General features: G+C 38.0%; 2 protein-coding genes across 2 annotated transcripts in view; both read left to right on the plus strand.

Moving 5' to 3' along the window:
• Window positions 1-1,195: 1,195 nt before the first annotated feature.
• c21h18orf54 (chromosome 21 C18orf54 homolog) lies at window positions 1,196-12,518 on the plus strand (the record flags this gene model as incomplete). Its single annotated transcript, XM_056445882.1, is given in 8 exon segments — window positions 1,196-1,435; window positions 1,437-1,479; window positions 3,449-3,733; window positions 5,612-5,765; window positions 7,965-8,031; window positions 10,045-10,197; window positions 11,703-11,746; window positions 11,830-12,518. Coding segments are annotated over 8 exon segments (1,101 nt in total), but the record flags the coding sequence as incomplete, so codon positions are not given.
• Window positions 12,519-14,045: 1,527 nt separating this feature from the next.
• vmo1b (vitelline membrane outer layer 1 homolog b) overlaps window positions 14,046-20,327 on the plus strand; it is a 16,178-nt gene continuing 9,896 nt past the window's right edge. The window contains exons 1-2 of the mRNA XM_056445695.1: window positions 14,046-14,291; window positions 14,857-14,993. Coding sequence (XP_056301670.1) covers window positions 14,100-14,291; window positions 14,857-14,993 — 329 coding nt within the window. The 5' untranslated portion in view covers window positions 14,046-14,099. The remainder of the gene's footprint in view (window positions 14,292-14,856; window positions 14,994-20,327) is intronic.

The following is a 20,327-nucleotide window of genomic DNA, read 5'->3' on the forward strand; positions in this document are numbered from 1 at the left end:
AAATGTTTTTCTTAGATTAAAACTGCTTTTATTCTAGTCCAAATAAAGCTATTAGGTTAAGGAGTTGGCTGTCTAGTGCAGTCACAACAACCTGGAGCTCAACACGCTCAAAACAGTGGAGATGATAGTGGACTTCAGGAGAAACCCCCCTGCTCTCCCCCCCACTGAGCATCATGGACAGCATTGTGGCAGCAGTGGAGTCCATTCAGGTTCCTGGACACCACCATCTCTCAGGACCTGAAGTGGGACACTCACATTGACTCCATTGTCAAAAAGCTCAACAGAGGCTGTACTTTCTTCATCAGCTGAGGAAGTTTAACCTCCCAAAGGAGCTGCTGAACAGTTCTACACCTCCATCATTGAATCAGTCATCTGCCACATCAATAACTGTCTGGTTTAGCTCAGCTACTAAATACGATCTCCAAAGACTACGTCGAATAGTTCGGACTGCTGAGCGAATCACTGGTACAACCCTTCCTACTTCCCCAAGAACTGTACTTATCCAGAGCGAGCAGAAGGGCTGCCAGAATCACTCTGGACCCCTCACACCCAGCACACTGCCTCTTTTGAACTGTTACCTTCTGGTGGACGCTACAGAGCACTGCGCACCAGAACAGCCCGACACAGAAACAGTTTCTTCCCTCAGGCAATCATCTCATGACACCTGATGATAATAACTGTGTAACCAACATCACTACTGATATACACTTTATACACATATACACTTATTTAACAACACACTTGCATGCCAATTTGCACATAACAGCTGCTCATATAACGTTGTATATAGTATATACTGTAACATACACTTGTCAATTTGTATATTGCATTCACTACTTGTATTTTTTTTTATATATTTTAATATATTTCTTGTAATATATTTATTATCTGTTTTTTGTCTGTCTCTGTTATCATGTTGCACTGTAGAAGCTCTGTCAACAAAAACAAAATTCCTCGTATGTGTGAACATACCTGGCAATAAAGCTCTTTCTGATTCTGATTCTAATAAGACTTTCTCCAGAAGAAACAATATTCTAGGAAATACTGTGAAAAATTTCTTGCTGTTAAACATTATTTGGAAATATCTGAAAAAGAAAACTAAATTCACAAGAGGACTTCTACCTGTTATATAGATTTGTTTCAAAAAAACAAAACAAAACAAACAGCATGTCGAAATATTTGTCGAAATACATAATTATTTTTCCTCCCTGTATTGTGTTCAGTTCTGAAGTCGAGTCTGACGGACAGAGAGCTGAGTTTCTTGAATATCCCCACCAGGAGAGACTGTGACGGGCTCAGTTTGACCACTGATGACCTGTTGGATCTCCCGAATGATGGTTCTCTCCCAGTGACGCGCACCTCCGCCCTCCTGACCCGATCTGAGAGCTTTCCAGTGGGACACAGCTTCAACTCTCGGCCCTGCTCTCATCTGCGGCCCTACTTTTCCCAAATGCTCTCTGTGTCCACCTGCAGAGCTGGGTAAGGCTCAATCCCAATTCTATTTTTGTTACCCCTTCCCCTTGGCCTATGAGATAGAGTGTGAACCGGAAGGGCTTCAGATTTACCCCTAAGAAATGGGACAGCACCACTACACCTGCACACGTCGTCATATGTCATCGAGATCTCTTGCTTCATATAAGATTGACGATCGCGACTACTGTAGTTATTTCAGTTGCGTTAATTATCTTCAGGAAATCACTGAAGTCAACAATATCATGTTATCATAATGATCTAATGTGGTAATAAGATCGTAACTGTACTGTGTATTTCCACAGTGGCCATATTCATCACCAAAAACAACACTAACATTATAGCAGACACTGTAAATAGCTCATTCCCAGCTGCTAGACTAATCTGACAGGGTATTCGAGTGCCTGGTACTGAACAGAACTGAACAGACCGTTTATTCCCGGTTGCTTTGCGCTCGTCCTCTCTTGTTGATATGATTATACACGTGACTACCGGGACATGTTAATACGCGCAGCTGTCAATCAATTCGGTGGGCGGGGGGACCGTACTCCTGAAAAACCGCTCCAATTGGTCCACAAAAATAACACATAAATAAACATGGGCTGATCAAAGCCAAATTTTGTTCGCTTCCTTCAAGTGAATAAAGACTAGTGCACAAGTTTGGAGAACATTGTTAATAAAAAAGCAAAGACGACGTGATATTCTTAAGGAATATAAGATTTTTAACTACTGAATGTTTTTTATGTACACTCTGGTGTATTTCTTTTGTATATTATTATATAATTCTGTATTTGTTGTTAAAAAATAAACATAAAAAACCTTCCCAAACCTTAATTCTCATACACGAGGGCTGAAAAAGCTTTTATATTGTCATGTAGCACAAGTATTTAGGCTAAGCATGTTAACGAGAGAGAGAGAGAGCGCAACATCCGCCACGTAACCAATATAAACGATTATAAAACTGTGGCTTACATCACGTGCATAAATCACGTCATGGACATTACATTAAGATGCCTACTGCTTTAAAAAGGCCTAGATTAAAAGATGGAAAATGAGAACTTTGTCATAAACTGTAGTAAAACCTAAATCAGACAAGAGTAACTTTAAAAGAGGATCTAAGCAGGTCAGCTAAAAAAAAAAAAAATCGGATGCAGTCACAAAATCAGAATTGACCATCAAGATCTGCAGTGCAAATGCAGGCTTTCTCATTATAGTTAATAACAAAGTATATAGATTCATACCTGTCAACACTCCAGTTTTTCCTGGGATTCTCCCGTATTTTACAGTTTTATCCCGTTATCATCCCATAAAGGTATTTCTCCCGTATTTTCAGTCTTTCTCTGAAGGGTGGCGAATAAACATTAAAGAGCCGATCCTCCCTATACGCAACCCATACCGCCGAACCACCAGGGGCCGCCCTTGCTCTTAAATACAAGTCTGTTCTGTGCTTTCGCTTTAAGGCATGAAAACACTCTGTAATAAGTATAAAAACGGCAGGATTCCCTTTCCTTTTCATTACAGGTGCCGTCTCCCCTTCATATGCAATCCTCAAAACAGTCATGTAGCGGTGCGTGACTGTCAGCTGACGCGCTCCATAGTGATAAATAGACACTGTTTCCCAAACGGATTGTGTACATGCGATTTAAAACAGAGTGAAATCCCTTATTATGGTGGGCGTATCTCTTATTTTCACATTCCAATGTTGCCAGGTATGTATAGATTACGTGACGTCGCGATGTTTCCATGTCACTTCTCGCATATGTTTGGTTGCGAGACTTAGTTTGGACAAAGTTGTCGGACATTCTTCCTATTTTAAAGTCATGCAGTGTGAAACCTCCTACAATGTAAACACAGGAGCGATGAGACACTACTCCAGATAGTCATGCAGTGTGAAAACATCCGTAACACGACTACTTTGAAAACCCTGCAGTGTGAACTCTGCATGACTTGTTACTTTGTAACTGTTTGTACCCAACAGCAAAAACCATCCATGGTGGCCATTTACGATCACACCGTCAAGCTCCGCCTCCGAATATCCGCCCACATAATCGGAGGCTTCCATTAGACACGCCCACATACCGGAATTTGCCACGCTGGATGAGCAGCCACAGAGTTCCCCCATGGGTCACGGAGCTGGAGGAGAGCAGAAGTCAGACAGAGGTCAAAAGTCACTCAGGAGAAGCCATCAGCCTGAGGGAGCTGCGTTATCAACACATACACTCACACGCACTCCAGACGGCAAACACACCACCACTTTTCAAAGGTACGCAGGATTAAACAGACATATCATTGGTAATGGAATATTTTTTAGAAATGTTTTAAATTATGTAGCATCATATATTGTATTATAGTACTTTCCTGTAGTGCTGAATAATGATTATTGCATACTAATCACATACAAAAAAAGTTTGTTGTAAACATCAGTGTTTCCTCTAGGATTTTTTCCAGCTGTGGTGGCAGGCCTTTATTACACAGATCTACTAACTACCTGTGGCGTTATTTCAATGACAAATGTCGTGGGCGCAGTATTACGAGTCGAGATCACATTTATGTAATAGCCTACAGCATGTGAAACTCTTTGCTTGCGCGCCGATTTCCTCTGCTCGTGCACAAAGCTTTTTACGTGCCTTCAAATATGCGCTGCTCACGTGTGGACAGTGTTGCCAGATTGGGTGGTTTTAAATTTATTTTTGCGGGTAAAAAGTGACATAGACAGGTAGTGAAAATTTGGGCGGTTTTGTGAAACATGCCCCGGTCTGCCCTCATAAACCTGTTTTGATCACCCAAAGAGATGCCATAGCCATTACATTACAAACCACAGGAGAGGGCAAATTCTCCAGCAGGATAGCGCTCCTCATACTTCAGCCTCCACATCAAAGCTCCTGAAAGCACTGAAGGTGAAGGTGCTCCAGGATTGGCCAGCCCAGTCACAAGACATGAACATTATTGAGCATGTCTGGGGTAAGATGAAGGAGGAGGCGTTGAAGATGAACACAAAGACTCTTGATGAACTCTGGGAGTCCTGCAAGAAGGCTTTCTTTGCCATTCCAGATGACTTTATTAATCAGTGATTTGAGTCATTGCAGAGATGTATGGATGCAGTCCTCCAAGCTCATGATGGAGTCAGACACAATATTCATTCTGTTTCCACTGCAGCATGAGCACATATTCTATACTGGACATTATTGAAGGTTCAGTGACCAGACTTTAATCTAAGCAGAGTCAGACTTTACTGTCCTAATCAAATCATTCATAATCAAGGCATGATCATATTTTATTGTTCTCAAATAAGCCTCATCTAGAGGCCTTTACCTTCCATATAAGACACTTCTGATACCAAATCATCAACTAGAAGTCAAGTTATTATTTGTGTTTCTAAAACTTAGAGAGGTGACAAGACTTTAGTCAGGTAGTGTTTATGTAATCTATATATAAAAATACACAGTACAAACTAAAAAGCCGGTCTTTACCGAATATTAATTTGTATGCTTTTAGTGATGATTAGTTTAAAGCACTACATTTATGCAGTGTTTAAAATATTAAATATAGATTTGATGGTCTATTTGAGTATTAGTAGACTGTCTGCTTAATATCTGCTGATATCTGCTCCTTCAACAGACATTTAACTGACTATAAGAAACTTTGCAAGTACATGTCAACTTACTAATCTAATGAAAATTAGTTGGCATATAGATGCAATGTGACTTAAATTCAACAAACAGACCATCAAAATAAAGTGTAACCAATAATATATGTAATTAATTAAATAATATAGTAATATAATATAAATTTAATACATTTATTTAAAAAAATGTATCAGGCAAAGAAACATTTATGGTAATTTCATTAACATTGATTACAATATATAGTGTGTATATACACACAATTATTAAATAAGAGTTTTCTTTTGTTTGTTATTTTTATTTCTATGCACAATGTCTTTTTAATTGTGTTTATTTTTTGTATATTTTAATGTTAACCTAATCTGATTGATAATGTTGCACTGGCAGCTATGACTTTTGTTTATTAGGTTCATGTATATTAACTAAAAGGTTTATAATAGTTAAGGGTAAAGTTGAATGTGACTGTGTCAGTGCAGATAAACTCCTCATTCTGCTCCTGTTTTTTTAACTCTATTCAGACGATAGGATTGGTTCTCTGATCTCAAGAGCCGAGCGGATGTTAAGTTCTCCATCATTTGCTGTCAGTGAAGCGGTAAAAGAGCTCAATACTTCAGCAGACACAGAAGAGGCGCTGGACGCAGACCGGTCCTGGGACAATCCGCCGGTAGCATTGTGAGTGAAAAACAGTGCTGATAATCCCACATTCGCTCACAGAAATCTTTATTTATTATAAGAGCTGGGCCATATGACAGAAGATTTTATAATAATATATATATATATATATATATATATATATATATATATATATATATATATATATATATATATATAAAAGACTTTATAATATTATATTTGTGCATATACATTAGATTAGTCAGTATAAAGACAAAACTGATGAACTAATCTAACAAAAAAAAACTGAAGATCACTGTGAAGATCAAAAATGAATTAATATGTGGGGTGGAGTGGGGGGGGTAAAATGGGGGGGGGGGGGTAAATGTAATTTTTCTTGTATTAATTTAAAGGTGCAGTATGTAAGTTTGACACCCAGTGGTTGGACTAGGTATTGCACTCCTGGCACTTCAAGCGCCGGTTGCCAGATTGACGACACCAACAGCAGTGTGCCTAACTGTTGAGCCTAAAGGCTGATTTAAGTCGTGTTCTACATAAAAGTAACGGCACACGATAGAAGGAATATTTCCGGTGTTAAAAATTGTTTTTGTTCCAACCAACACCTGAAATGTATATTTTAGGCTTATATTTCCCACAGCTGAACAACAGGATTAATGATCAGCTCAGGTACAGCTCATGTGCTTTATTCAGTGTGAAATGCTAATAATGTGAGTCTGAATGCCATTTTACATCACATTTATTGCCATACTACTGAAAGCAGCAGCAGATAGTTCAGCTCAGATCGGAACAATAAAATAAAAACGTCTGAAATTGAACTTCAGAACTGAGACTCCCCCCTCGCTTTTAGAGACGGACCATTTAGAAACAGGTGATTAATAATTATATGAACGTATGATCTCATACAGCCGTCCCCCCCTCTTTTAAAATGTCCGATACGCCCCTGGTGCAAACCAACACATATCAGTGATTCAGCATCTACATTTAATCATGTTAAAGAGGTTTATTATGTATTAATCAGATTATAAACCTTACCATTTGGCTGGAGTGCAGTGAGTGCACTATTCTGTGCTTCTGAATGGCTGTATTTACATTTCTGTCCTGTTTCGTCTGGTGCAAACAGCCAAATTGCTCATCACTGCAAATCTAACCATGTACCGTGTTGTTAGGACTCGGGGTTACAATGTAACCTGCTCACCTAATGTTTACACTCGTAATATTTATATTATTTGCTAATTAATAAAAACCTCATGTGGAACTCTGAATCTGCATCTCATTTCAGAGTCTGCTACTGTCCACCAGAGGTCGCATTTCGGTCACAGACGCATGCTTTGAGAGCCTTCCTGACTGAATGAATGAAATGCGCTGATTTCCACCATCTGGCAACCCGGGGTGCTGGAATATAATTGGCTAAACTGGCATTGGGCGGGTTAAATGACCAAAACAAAGACAGATGTTCCGGCACGTAATGCACATGTTCAAAGCAGAATATCTGACTGAATGTTCACGGAGCATGTTTCTGAAATATCTGCAAACATGTTAAGGTGTTTTTATGCTTTAGAAGAGTCAAAAACTTACATACAGCACCTTTAAACTTATCTTTCTATTCCTGTAGATATATTTTTATGGCTTATAGGACGCATGAACAGAGAAATGGAAGAAATTTATCAATCAGTTTGAGTTGGCTGAGTTACAGAACTGTGATATTCTGAAAGACGCATATAAGCCCAACGCTTTCATTGATTTCTATGCTGCTAATTTAGCATATATTATTAAATATTTCTTAATTTATTTAGAATTTTAGGGCAAATGTTTGATCAAAAATGTAGAAATATAAATATTAATAGAATATAAAACATTTTTACTGATTACAGGTCCTACATTAAAATGATATCACAAATTTAGCAAAATGTAAACCATTGTAACTTTCTCTCGATGCTGTTATTCTTGTATTCTGGATCCTCATGAGGGTTTGTAATATTGAGCTCATATATAAATCATGGAAAAAGTATTACCATAAACAATGTCTTCTGTATATTATGCTCTATTGCTGACTATTAAATAAGCAATAGAGCATAATATAAAACAATAGACTTTTTATTTTATCAATAATAAAATAATGTATATTTTTGTATAATATTTATTTATATATGTGTATCGTCATATTGCACAGCCATATTATTTTTATTCATTTGCACAACTGCCAAATGAATGAAAGTAAATGATTCCTATTGTCTGCAGTAAATCTCCAGTGCCAGTGGGCATCGCTGAAGAGCCGCCAGCAGCTGAGGATCTACAGAGGAGTAAGGTGCAGTATGAGACCTGTTTTAAAGCGGATATTAACTGAGAAACTAATATGTTCTTGATGTTTTGACTTCTAAAAGCTGAAAGTACAACAACCCCAAATTAGAAAAAGTTGGGACAGTAAGGAAATTGCAAATAAAAAAGATGTGCTTTCCAAATTTACTTTGACCAGAGAAAACATGAAATATTTTGTATATGAAGTACAAGTCAACCTAATTTCATTTGTAAATATCCATCCTTTACTGTCATTCAAACCTGCAACAGATTCCAAAAAAAAGTTGGGACGTGAGCGGTTTAGGGCAGTAAACTGCTGAAATCATGATTGATTCACACAGGTGATGTCAACAGGTGATTGTAATTATGATTTGGTACAAAAGCAGCATCTAAGAAAGGTCTAGTCCTTTAGGAGCAAAGATGGGCTGAGGATCGCCAGTTTGCCAACAAATACATGAGAAAAAGATTGAAATGTTTAAAAAATAATGTTCCTCAAAGAAAGAGAGGAAGATATTTGGATATTTCACCTTCAACAGTGCAGAACATCATTAAAAGATTGAAGGAATCTGGAGAAATTTCAGTGCATAAAGGACTCAGCTGATCAACTGTGATCTCTGATCCCTCAGGTGGCGCTGCATCAAGAATCCTCATTCATCTATAGGACAGATCACCACATGGGCTCAGATCTACTGCGGCAAACCTTTGTCAAGTGGGAGAAATGCCAGCACAGGCTTCCGGTATTCATAGTTTCAGGTGCTGCACGTCTTGTATCTTCACACCATAGACAACAAAGATAGTGAGGCCGTTCTTCATCAATGGAAACCTCAAGGCCACTGGATATTTAAAACTGCTCCATGATGATGTGTTTTCCTCTTTATGCACTGAAGCTGGCACGTTCCCTAAGTTTTTCCAGCAAGATGGTGCACCACCACATTATGGGTGTCAGGTCCGAGCATTACTAGATGAAGAGTTTCCTGAAAAGTGGATTGGTCGTCGTGGGCCAGTTGAATCGCTCCCAAGGTCTCCCGATCTGACTCCCTTAGACTTTTATCTTTGGGGTCATCTGAAGGCAATTGGTCACTCCCTGAAGCTAAGCAGGGCTCCGCCCGGTCAGTACCTGGATGGGAGACCACATGGTAAAGCTGGGTTGCTTCCGGAAGTTGTTAGTGACGCCAGCAGGGGGCGCTCAACATGCGGTCTGTGTGGGTCCTAATGCCTCAGTATAGTGACGGGGACTCTATACTGCTCAGTGAGTGCCGTCTTTCAGATGAGACGTTAAACCGAGGTCCTGACTCTCTGTGGCCATTAAAAATCCCAGGATGTCCTTCGAAAAAAAAAAAAGAGTAGGGGTTTAACACCGGCCAAATCTGCCCGCTGGTCTCTGTCCACCATGGCCTAATCATCCCCATATCATAATTGGCTTCATCACTCTCTCTCCTCTCCACCAATCAGCTGGTGTGTGGTGTGTGGTCTGGCGCAATAGTTGTATATCCAGCACAATAGGCAGCACATTAAACACATTTTATAAGTTTTAAGAAACTTGTAAATACCTCATGCAAGAATAAAGTTACGTTAAAACCAAGCACACCATTGTATTTCTTGTGAAACTCCCTATAAGTTTGATGTGTCACATGACCCTCTTCCTATTGAAAAAAACAAAAATTGGATCCAAGATGGTCGACTTCAAAATGGCCACCATGGTCACCATCCATCTTGAAAAGTTAGCCCCATCACATACACTAATGTGCACCAACAGGATGTTAATATGACCAACCATTCCCATTTTATTAAGGTGTATCCATATAAATGGTTCACCCCGTACACTTAAAAATAAATACTTTTTTTTTTTTTATTTGTGTCTTCGATACTGTCCCACCGGATTCTGATTTGGGGTTGTAGAAATACGTCCTGTACATTTCAGAGTTAAACACTTTGCGGTTCCTCTAAAATCAGCTAAAATTGAACACCAGCTGACAGGAAATGGAATGTTCTATTTATTGCATGTGTGTGTGTGCACGCACAGTCTGCAGCATCCAGATCTTCCGGCTACAGCAGCAGGAATCATCCCGGTCCAGTGGAGGCGCTCAAACACATGCTGTATCGCCTGCAGGCCGTCGAACAGAAAATCAGCCAATCACAGCACAGTATTACAGATTCAGCAGAAACAGCAGAGCAGGTGCAGAACACTGATAAAAACATCATGCTACGGTGTGTGTTTGAATGTTGTAGCAAAGAGGTCATGCTTAACCCATTTAATCCAGGGTGTCTGTAGGATCTTAAAGTTTTAAAAGTTGATAAATCAATTTAGAGAAATTTAAGGCCCTCAAATGCTATTGTACAAGGTATTTGTGTGTCATTTTTGATTATGCGATTTATAGTTGTATGCTGAAGTTTGTTTTGAATTTGTCTGCAAATATTGGGTTGTGTGGTTTATGAAAGCGATAAAAGAATGTAAACTGTGTGTTCACACTAGGGCTGCACAATATATCATTTCAGCATCGATATGCACATCTGCAATAGTCATATTCATGAGCATATTTGTTTTATTGGCTAATATATCGACTATAGAGCTATCGGTCAAATATTTTGTATTAGTGCATCCCTGGTATAGTCAATTGAATTTTTGGGGAAAAAACTTAAAGATGCAGTATGTATGTTTGACACCCAGTGGTTGAACTAGGTGTTGCACCCCTGGTTCAAAACACACGAGAGCAAGTTGCCAGATTGGCGACACCAACAAAGGCTGATTTAAAGGGTGTTCTAAATAAATCCAATGGCAAGTGACAGAAGGAATATTTTCCATATTAAAATGAGTTTTTGTCCTAACCAACACCGGAAATTTATATTTTAGAAACTTTATTCAGTGTTAAATGCTAATAATGTGAGTCTGAATGCCATTTTACATCACATTTATTGCCATACTACTGAAAGCAGCAGCAGATAGTTCAACTCAGATCTGAACAATAAACCATTTGAAAATGAACTTCAGAACTGAGAATCAGTGCAAACCAACACATGTCAGTGATTCAGCATCTACATTTAATCACGTTAGAGAGATTTAATGTGTATTAATCAGATTATAAACCTTACCATTTCACTGGAGTGCACTATTCTGTGCTTCTGGGTGACTGTTTTTACATTCCTGTCGTGTTTCGTCTGGTGCAAACAGCCATCTCTGCAATCATCTATGCAAATCTCCTCACGTAGCGTGTTGTTAGGATACAGGGTTACAATGTGACTTGCTCACCTAATGTTTACACTCGTAATATTTATAATATTTGCTAATTAATAACCACCTCATGTGGAACTCTGAATCTGAGTCTGCTACTGTCCACCGGAGGTCACATTTCGATCACGGACGCACTCTTTGAGAGCCTTCCTGACCGAATGAATGAAATACGCTTTTTCCACTATCTGGCAACCTGGGGTGCTTGAATTAAATTGGCTAAACTGGCATTGGGTGGGTTAAATGACCAAAAAGACAGACGTTCCCGCATGGAACACATTTTCAAAGCAGAACATCTGACCTCAGCATTGTTTCTCAGATAATCAAGAATGTTCACGGAGCATGTTTCTGAATATCTGCAAACATATTATGCTGTTTTTATGCTCCAGAAGAGTTAAAAACTTATAAACAGCACCTTTAATTTGATTTTATTTACATTTTTTGCTCCTTAGCAGGAAACGGAAGCGGTGGATGCTGGAAGTGGCGAGTCTTTACAAAGGTCAGTAGACGTGTGTGTGTGTGTAATTTTCCTTTATAAACTAGAGCTGGTGTTCAGTTTTGTTTATGATCTGTTTTTCTCAGAGCTCTTCATCATCTGGACCGGCTGAAAACACTGGTGGATGATATGAATGATAGGAAGGGCAGAGCAGGGAATGATGGGATCGACTCTACAGACTGCACTAGAATCAGCACGTAGACGTGAAGACCAGACCTCAGACTTTTAATAATACAGTCAAGCACAAAATTATTCATACACCCCAGGCAAATTCTGACTTAAAGTTATTGTTCAAATGTACATAAAAGCAGATATATATATAAAATCACAATGATGCCTCTTGTACATCATGTTAGTACCTTAGTATTCAGGTAAATAAAACTACTTTCTGGTTGAATAAAAGTAACTAAGCGAGAATTTGCCAGGGGCATGAATACTTTCAGGCTTGGCTGTATATAAACACAGACATGGCTCATATTTGCTTAAAGGTGTCATTTCTATTTTCATTTAAAGGGACCATTCACCCAAAAAGTCAATTCAGTCCTCTTTTAGTCATCCTCCACACCAGAGTTTCTTCCTTCTGCTGAACATAATGAAAAATGAATAGAATATGCTGGGGGGGCAACATTGATTTCAGAGAAGATTTGTAGTTTTGGGTGAACTGCCCCTTTAAACTGCATCAAGAAAAGCTTCTTTATCAGGGGTTTGACTGAAGAGTGTTATTTATTTGCACAATCATTTAGTTTTGTATATAAATAAACTTATTTTAAACTGAGTTTGAGTATTTCAGTTATCAAAAGGATCATTCAAGTTATGTTGATTCAAGACTGTGAACTGGAAGTAGCTTTTCGCAATTCTGACTTTTATTGTGAAATTTGTGTTGCATTTTTTCTCTCTGCGTTTACTGCATTAATTTGTTATTTGAATATTGATAGAATATCTATTCTTGCACCATGAAATAAAAGAATAAAGGTAATTGGTCAAATTCACAATTCAGAATTTTTTCCCTCAGAATTCTGAATTAACATCTGAAATATTTTATTTTATATTTTTAAAGGTAATTGTGATTATTTTTTACTCACTATTCTGACTTTTTACCCCACTTAAAATTATGCATTTAAAAGAAAAAAAGAAAATCACAATTCTGCCTGTGTATTTTTACATTATCTGGGTTAAGTTAGTTCTAACTTCTGTAGTTGCTATTATAACACCAACTATAGAAATCCATCTGTTGTGGTGGTTCTGTAGTTGCTATAGTAACATCAACTATAGAAATTAATCTGTTGTGGTTCTATAGTTGCTATGGTAACACACCAACTATAGAAATCCATCAGTTTTGGCGGTTCTATAGTTGCTATGGTAACACACCAACTATAGAAATCCATCTGTTGTGGCCGTTCTATAGTTGCTATGGTAACACACCAACTTTCGAAATCCATCTGTTGTGGCGGTTCTATAGTTGCTATGGTAACACACCAACTTTAGAAATCGATCTGTTGGGGCAGTTCTATAGTTGCTATGGTAACACACCAACTATAGAAATCCATCTGTTGTGGCGGTTCTGTAGTTGCTATGGTAACACACCAACTGTAGAAATCCATCTGTTGTGGCAGTTCTATAGTTGCTATAGAAACACCACCTATAGAAATCCATCTGTTGTGGCGGTTCTATAGTTGCTATGGTAACACACCAACTTTAGAAATCGATCTGTTGGGGCAGTTCTATAGTTGCTATGGTAACACACCAACTTTAGAAATCGATCTGTTGGGGCAGTTCTATAGTTGCTATGGTAACACACCAACTATAGAAATCCATCTGTTAAGGCGGTTCTGTAGTTGCTATGGTAACACACCAACTGTAGAAATCCATCTGTTGTGGCGGTTTTATAGTTGCTATAGAAACACCACCTATAGAAATCCATCTGTTGTGGTTCTATAATTGCTATGGGAACACGGCTACTACAGTAATAAGCAAATGACCCAATACTGTAGTTTTATTTAACTATAGGTAATATTATGCTACAATACACCACAGTTTACTGTAATAAAAACTAAAGTACACTACAACATCAGTTCACTATAGTTACAGTATTCTGGAGCATTCATGAACACAATTGTAAATACTATAATATATGGAGTATTTCAGAAACACTAGTATTAACTATAGTATTTCTTCATGTGGCATCTGGCAGTGACTCTTGAGCAACTGCTGTGTTTATATTCTGACTGCACTGATGTTTAGCACAGATATTGTGTTTGCTATGCAAGCTGGACTTGGATCAGTCTGAGGGTCAATGTCCCACACTGAGAAACACAGACACACACACGCACATCTGTTCTGAGCTCCAACAGAAACCATGCTCAATTTTCTCTCTTTGATGCTAATTTCAGTTTTAGCCAAGCATGCGAGTCCATCAGGACGAGTCCAGCGCTCCATCGGCAGAACTTTCAGATCAATGCTGACCGTCCATAACGGGATGAGATGGGGATCATGGGGTCAGAAAGAGATGTGTCCAACTGGGATGTACGCCGCAGGATTTAGTCTAAAGGTGAGCCACTATTATGAAGGTAAATTAGCAGCAAACCCCGACAGCTTGCAAATCTAAATGTGAGAGCTGACAAATCTGCAGCAACTGTGTGATGCCATCATGTCTATATGGAGCAAAATCTCTGAGGAATATTTACAGTAGCTTGTTGAATCCATGCCACGAAGGATTAAGACAGTTTTAAAGGCAAAAGGGGGTCCTATAAGGTGTACCTAGAGTATACTATAAAACTATTAAAAGCTATTAGTTACTAGTTAATTTGATAGTTATTAATAACTAATAAAGTTATGGTAACTAATAATCATATGATTTTGTTAGCTCACGTTGCTAGTTTTGTGGTCAACAATTCATCTGTGCACATTATTAAGAATAAACAATAGTTTTACCTTGTAATCTTTCATTGAAATCTGAAGAAACAAGCCACGCCCACTGTTTACTCATTTAATATTCCCTTTCTCTAGAAACTGCATCACTTCCAGGTCATGCAGACTTTAAATGTTTGTCGCATCTCATGTATTCAGGAAACAGTGTTAAATCCGATACTGCGCATGTGTGTGTGTTTGTGCAGGTGGCAGGTATGTGGGAGTCTCTGCTGGTTGGCGATAACACAGCACTCAATGGTATTCGTCTTCATTGCATCAACCCATCTACAAAATCATCTGCTCCATATGATGATTACGCCACCGTTCAGTCGGATGTAGGAAGGTGAAGCTTTTATCAGACTATTATATAGAGATTCTTTGTGCTCACACTTTACATTAAGATCACATTAGTGTCCGAGAGAGCTTAATGCACTGCAATAAAACAAAAGACATGCAATTACAAAAAACACCAGCAAATTAAGGAGATCCTCATCGGTTTGACAGCATGTGTTGCACATTTAAAAAAAAAAAACATAAAAAAAAAAAAATACACGCATTTTCACAACGCAAACAAATAAAGTGGTGGGCTTCAAAGCACTGAGGTTTGGGTCCTGTTTTAACGTCAGGAAATTATCACTCCAATATGACTGTGGACACTATACATCAGGGTTTCTGCAGGTTTCACAAAGTCAAATTTAAGACTTTAAGACCATTTTGAATTAAATTTTAGACTTATACACAACTTCTTTTTTCTTATATATTATAAGTTATTTCTTAGCCACAGGTTTTAAATAAATTGTCAAAACAAGCAAACCCAAGTTGTATGCATACACTAAATGTAACAGTCTGTCCAGCTCAGCGTCCTCACCACATTTGAACTATAAATACACAGAGAACGTTTAAACAAACATTATTCTAAGAATGATAACTGAACCATACTGGTTTTGTTAAAAGTTCCATTGAGATGGATTGGATGCATGTTGGCCCGATTAGGTAGCTTTTTATGGATAGAGAAAAAGACCCGTTTTCAATTACTTAAGACCTACAATTCAAAACTTCAGTGAAATTAAGACTTTTTAAAGCGGCATGCTGTAAGTCAGGACCAACAAGAAGAAAAGAGACAAAATAGAAGGCAGAGATGGCCTACAAAAGCAGCCACAGGCTTCACATGTACCAAATGCAACAGATCCTGCTGGTCCCGTATTGGACTGTTTAGCCACAGCAGGCACTGCAACTCCACCACAGACTGACCTGGGTGCAATTCCATCGTCTCTAGAGTAGAGATGGGTATTGTTAAGGTTTTAACAGTACTACTACTTTTATCAATGGCACTTATCGGTACTTTAACGGTTCTCTTAGCTGTACTTTTTGTAGTGTTTTTTCATGGAAGAAAAACCAAACAAATTGAACAGAATTAACAACACTTTGATTTATTTTACAATTCTTAAAAACGTAATAATAAAATAATTTTAAAAGATCCTGTAAAAATGTGCAATGGTTTGAGGCAAAATGACTTCGTTTTTAACCATTCTTCTGGAGAAAAATCAACATGTTTGCCTTTTCTGGCAGAAGTCAGGTTCTTTCTTGGTTTATTGTGCTCCCTGCAGTTCTCTTTGAGTTGCAAAATGCAGTTTATTAATCAGCTGAATATGCTCAGATTTATATATATATATATATATAGCTTAAGATTTGCTGCATAAATGTGCAAATTTGTTAACTCGCGGTGCAGTAACACGTGCAATTGAGACAACCTATTTTGCTAAAGCTAAATGAAAAGAGGATATGAAAGAATTGCTGGTCACAGTTTGACAGATGAGTTGATGTCAAATCAGCGCTGATGGTGATTGCCTCTCTCCTGGACCTGCATCATAAATACAAAAGCTTTGCACAAAAGATGCTGAAAAATCAAAACTTTCTGTAATCTTCTTTGCTTTAGAAACAAGTCCGCCACAAGTTGGAGCGTCTGGGTTTTCCTTCCATCAGAGCGCGCTCCGCACCGCTCAAACACACCAAATGATTTAGTGTACAACCAACAAACCAACATTTTTCCATTTGGAAAATTTCTGTCATTAATAGTTCTTATAAAATATCCATTTTAAAATAGCCTCCATATCCTAATCTACGAATCAAACAAATCTAATGATTTACTTGTTTTTGCATAATAACTCCACACCAAACTGAGGCTTTCATTTTATAGCTATATAAACTAAAAACATTTATACAAATCAATGCAATACTATATGTAAAAAACTAAATTAGAATATACTATAGTAGTCTATAGGCTACTTAAAGTCAACCTATGCGCCTTGATATTTTTCATCACGCTCATGAACCGCGAGCGAGATGGAGTAAAGCACAGAAGCTCTAAAATCAGAAGCTTAAGACATGAACTTTAAAATAATGACTGTTGACAGAGGTTTGTACGTGATGTGGTAATCACAGCGGAGCATTAATTACATGCATATTTTCAATGGAGCGACTGATCTGATAGCCCAGCCTGATCTCACGAGAAAATGTAAGTATTTTACATTTTGTCAGTTTAGTGGCTAATTCGTACAATTCAGTCGTACAAAATTGTAAAATTTTAAAAAGGAGGCGTGGCACCAAACCCCACCCCTAAACCCAACCGTCATTGGGGGATGAGCAAATCGTACTAAATTGTACGAATTAGATCTTACGAATTAGCCACTAAATCAAAGAGTTACGAATTGCCGTGAGATTGTGTTGGATGGCCTGCTATTTTTATTTGACGGAAGAAAAAAAAACATGACTGGAAAACAACCTTATTCTATTCTAAACAGTCGGTCAAAAAGTATCAGTCAGTGTTTTCGTTTCGTTATCTAAATTTGTAATTCAAGCGAAAATATCTAGGGCAGGTTTGTTTATTTTATTATTTTTATTTGATTATGTTTATACTTCTTTGCTTTTGGAAACACTGCAGGTGCGTGAAGATGTTCTGTTGTTAAAATGTATGCTGTTGTTCGCATGTTAAAACAAATCAGTATTTTAAAATGCAATATTTGACAGGTCAATTCATGTTTTATTAAATATTTTAATATTAATCTGACCGGTTAATATTCAGTTAACGAGCGCCGGTTGTCGGTTGGGAAAATTAACCGAAAGCATCCCTGCTAATGTTTATGATTTATCATTAACACATGTACATGAATGAGTTAATGGTGTTTGGGAGTTAACAGTGTTTTTAATACAGTTTTGGAGCATCTTGCAATGTAAAAATAAGCAGTTTTTTTTTATATAATTTCATAAGCATAGTTTATTATTAGGCTATTCATTGGCTTTATTTGTAAATACAGTGACGTAAAAGCATTTTAATGTGCAAGATGCATTTAGGCTACTGTAGAAAAAAAATTAGGTTTTCAATCTAACAGAATGTGTGTGTTTATTAAACTATTAATATTATACTAATTTAGATATACCTTATGTGATTGACTGCTAGCATAAGGATAACGTACTGTTAGTGGCTAGGCACTAAAGCACTTTTTTTTTTTAAGATTTATTTTTGGCCTTTTTGCCTTTATTAGATAGTACAGTAATTAGACAGTTATGTAGTGGAAAGTTGCGCTGGATCTCGACAAACATCTTCTAGGTTTCAAAAAAGAGGCTGAGGTCTTCGAAGTTCTCAAGTTGAAGCAGTTTATTGTTACAGCAGAGATGGTCGATCGAGCTCTCTCCCACTCAATGTCCAAAACCCCACAGTTTATATACAGTTTCTTATCCATAGGTATCATGAGATATGATGTAACATCACCCTATTCCCGGCTCCAATAGCATCCCAGCTTTTTAATTAATGGCTGTATGTTTTTCTGTTTTTACATATCTTAAAGGTCATATAGCATGTGCTTACAATCATGTGTTTGCATATGATCATGTTGTTTTCATACTTTCTAAATGAATCTCCTTATGTATGCTATTTTGGCAAGGGTTGTTTTTGTCTTGTTCAACATATACATTGTCTAAATGTATTGCATACGCTCTGACATAATGTTCTCACTTTGGCGCATGACCTGCTGTGCTTCAATTGTAAGGCCCTCAATTATAAGGCCCTGCATGTTTGTATGTCTCTTCTGCATCACTTGAATATAGGTATTTCTATAAGTTTTAACAGTGTATTTTATTAGTAATCTATATTTTAATAGTGGCAGATTATATAGTGATTACAAAATAAAAGTTCCGCTATATATAGTGATTACACATTAAAAGTTCCACTATAACAGTAGGCGAAGTTGGAGAGAGAGAGAGGGGAGGGTAGGGTAGGGAAATGTCCTCAAGCCGGGATTCGAACTTGGGACACCCTGACATGCTACTGCACCATATGTCACCACTAGGCTATTGTGCCGACAGTTAAAGCACTTTTGAAAGATGCTTGGCCAGATTGCTTGCGTTTTCGCTTCTACAAAAAAACAAGTTGTTGCAACGAGCATTGTCGGTGTCTACTCGGGGAAATACAACCTCTTGACTGTTCGGTTTTCTCCCCCACTCTATTTATTTATTAAGCGCAAGCTCACAAGCTGTGTCTGCACGAGTCAGAGTCGAGCTATGTGTGCGCTAGCGCGAGTCTTATTTTAATGATTGATAAAACTTTGATGCATCACTTGCTTTTGTTCATATCTTGGACAGTTCTACCTATTAAAGTTTATTAAAATATTAAATGGCAAGAGAACACGTGTTGCTCTACCAATATATTTTTTATTGTGGCAAGAAAAAAAGGGAAAAAAACTACACTTACTAAAAATAGAGATGTTTTTTTAGATTTAGCCCGCTCCACAATTCACACAGTACTGTCTGGCTAGTGTCCATCCTCTTCTTATGCTAAAAAGGCAATAATGGTCCAACATTCCTGACCATTATCACCAATAAAGCCTAGAAACACAGGGCATCATACTGTAAACCGACAGGTTCAAATATTCCTTTCCAGTTATCAAAGATATAATCTGTTCCTTAATTATAGCTTTGATATTAAATTGTTTTAAATTTAAGATTGTAATATATACATCAGTGTTAAACCTATGACTGGTGGAAAAACACATTTCTGTAACTCTGTACCTGGTCTCTCCACTTTTGACATGATCTCTTTTGGCTTTAACAAACTCATCCCTCTAGTTTTTCCAAACTTTAACAAAAACTGTCCTCTTTCCCACGGCTGTTGCAATTTCTAGCCAAGAATTATTGGTCATTTGGTTATCTTAATGATCACGGACCATAAAGATGTGTGTACAGTCATCCTGTTTCAGACAAAATCTCTTCAAAGTACTTCATATTCAACTCAAATCAAACGCAGCGCCGCGCGCACTCTTAGCTGGAGTCTCAAAAAAAAAAAACATGAGCTCCACCGCCCGAAATCATGTCGCGCGCACCCTAAGCGAACCTCCGCGATGAAGTCACATTCGCCGCGCGCACTCAAGCGAACTAGCAGATGCGTCGAGTATAAACCAAGCGGCAACCTCCCGCTCTCCCTCGAGAAGCCAATACGGAAGAAACTAAAACTGCAATTCATCGACTCGCCTTGGGGTGCTGGCTCCAGGAAGTCCAGGTCATTTCTGACCGCAGTGGGAAATTGGCCATTTTTACAGCTGATAAAAACATGCTTACAGCCTGGTACAACAGATGGCTTTGGTGTATATAGCCATGATTACCCTTCATGACAACTGTGAGGGGG

Source organism: Danio aesculapii, chromosome 21 (genome assembly GCF_903798145.1).
Source record: "Danio aesculapii chromosome 21, fDanAes4.1, whole genome shotgun sequence".
In the NCBI taxonomy this organism is placed as follows: domain Eukaryota; kingdom Metazoa; phylum Chordata; class Actinopteri; order Cypriniformes; family Danionidae; genus Danio; species Danio aesculapii.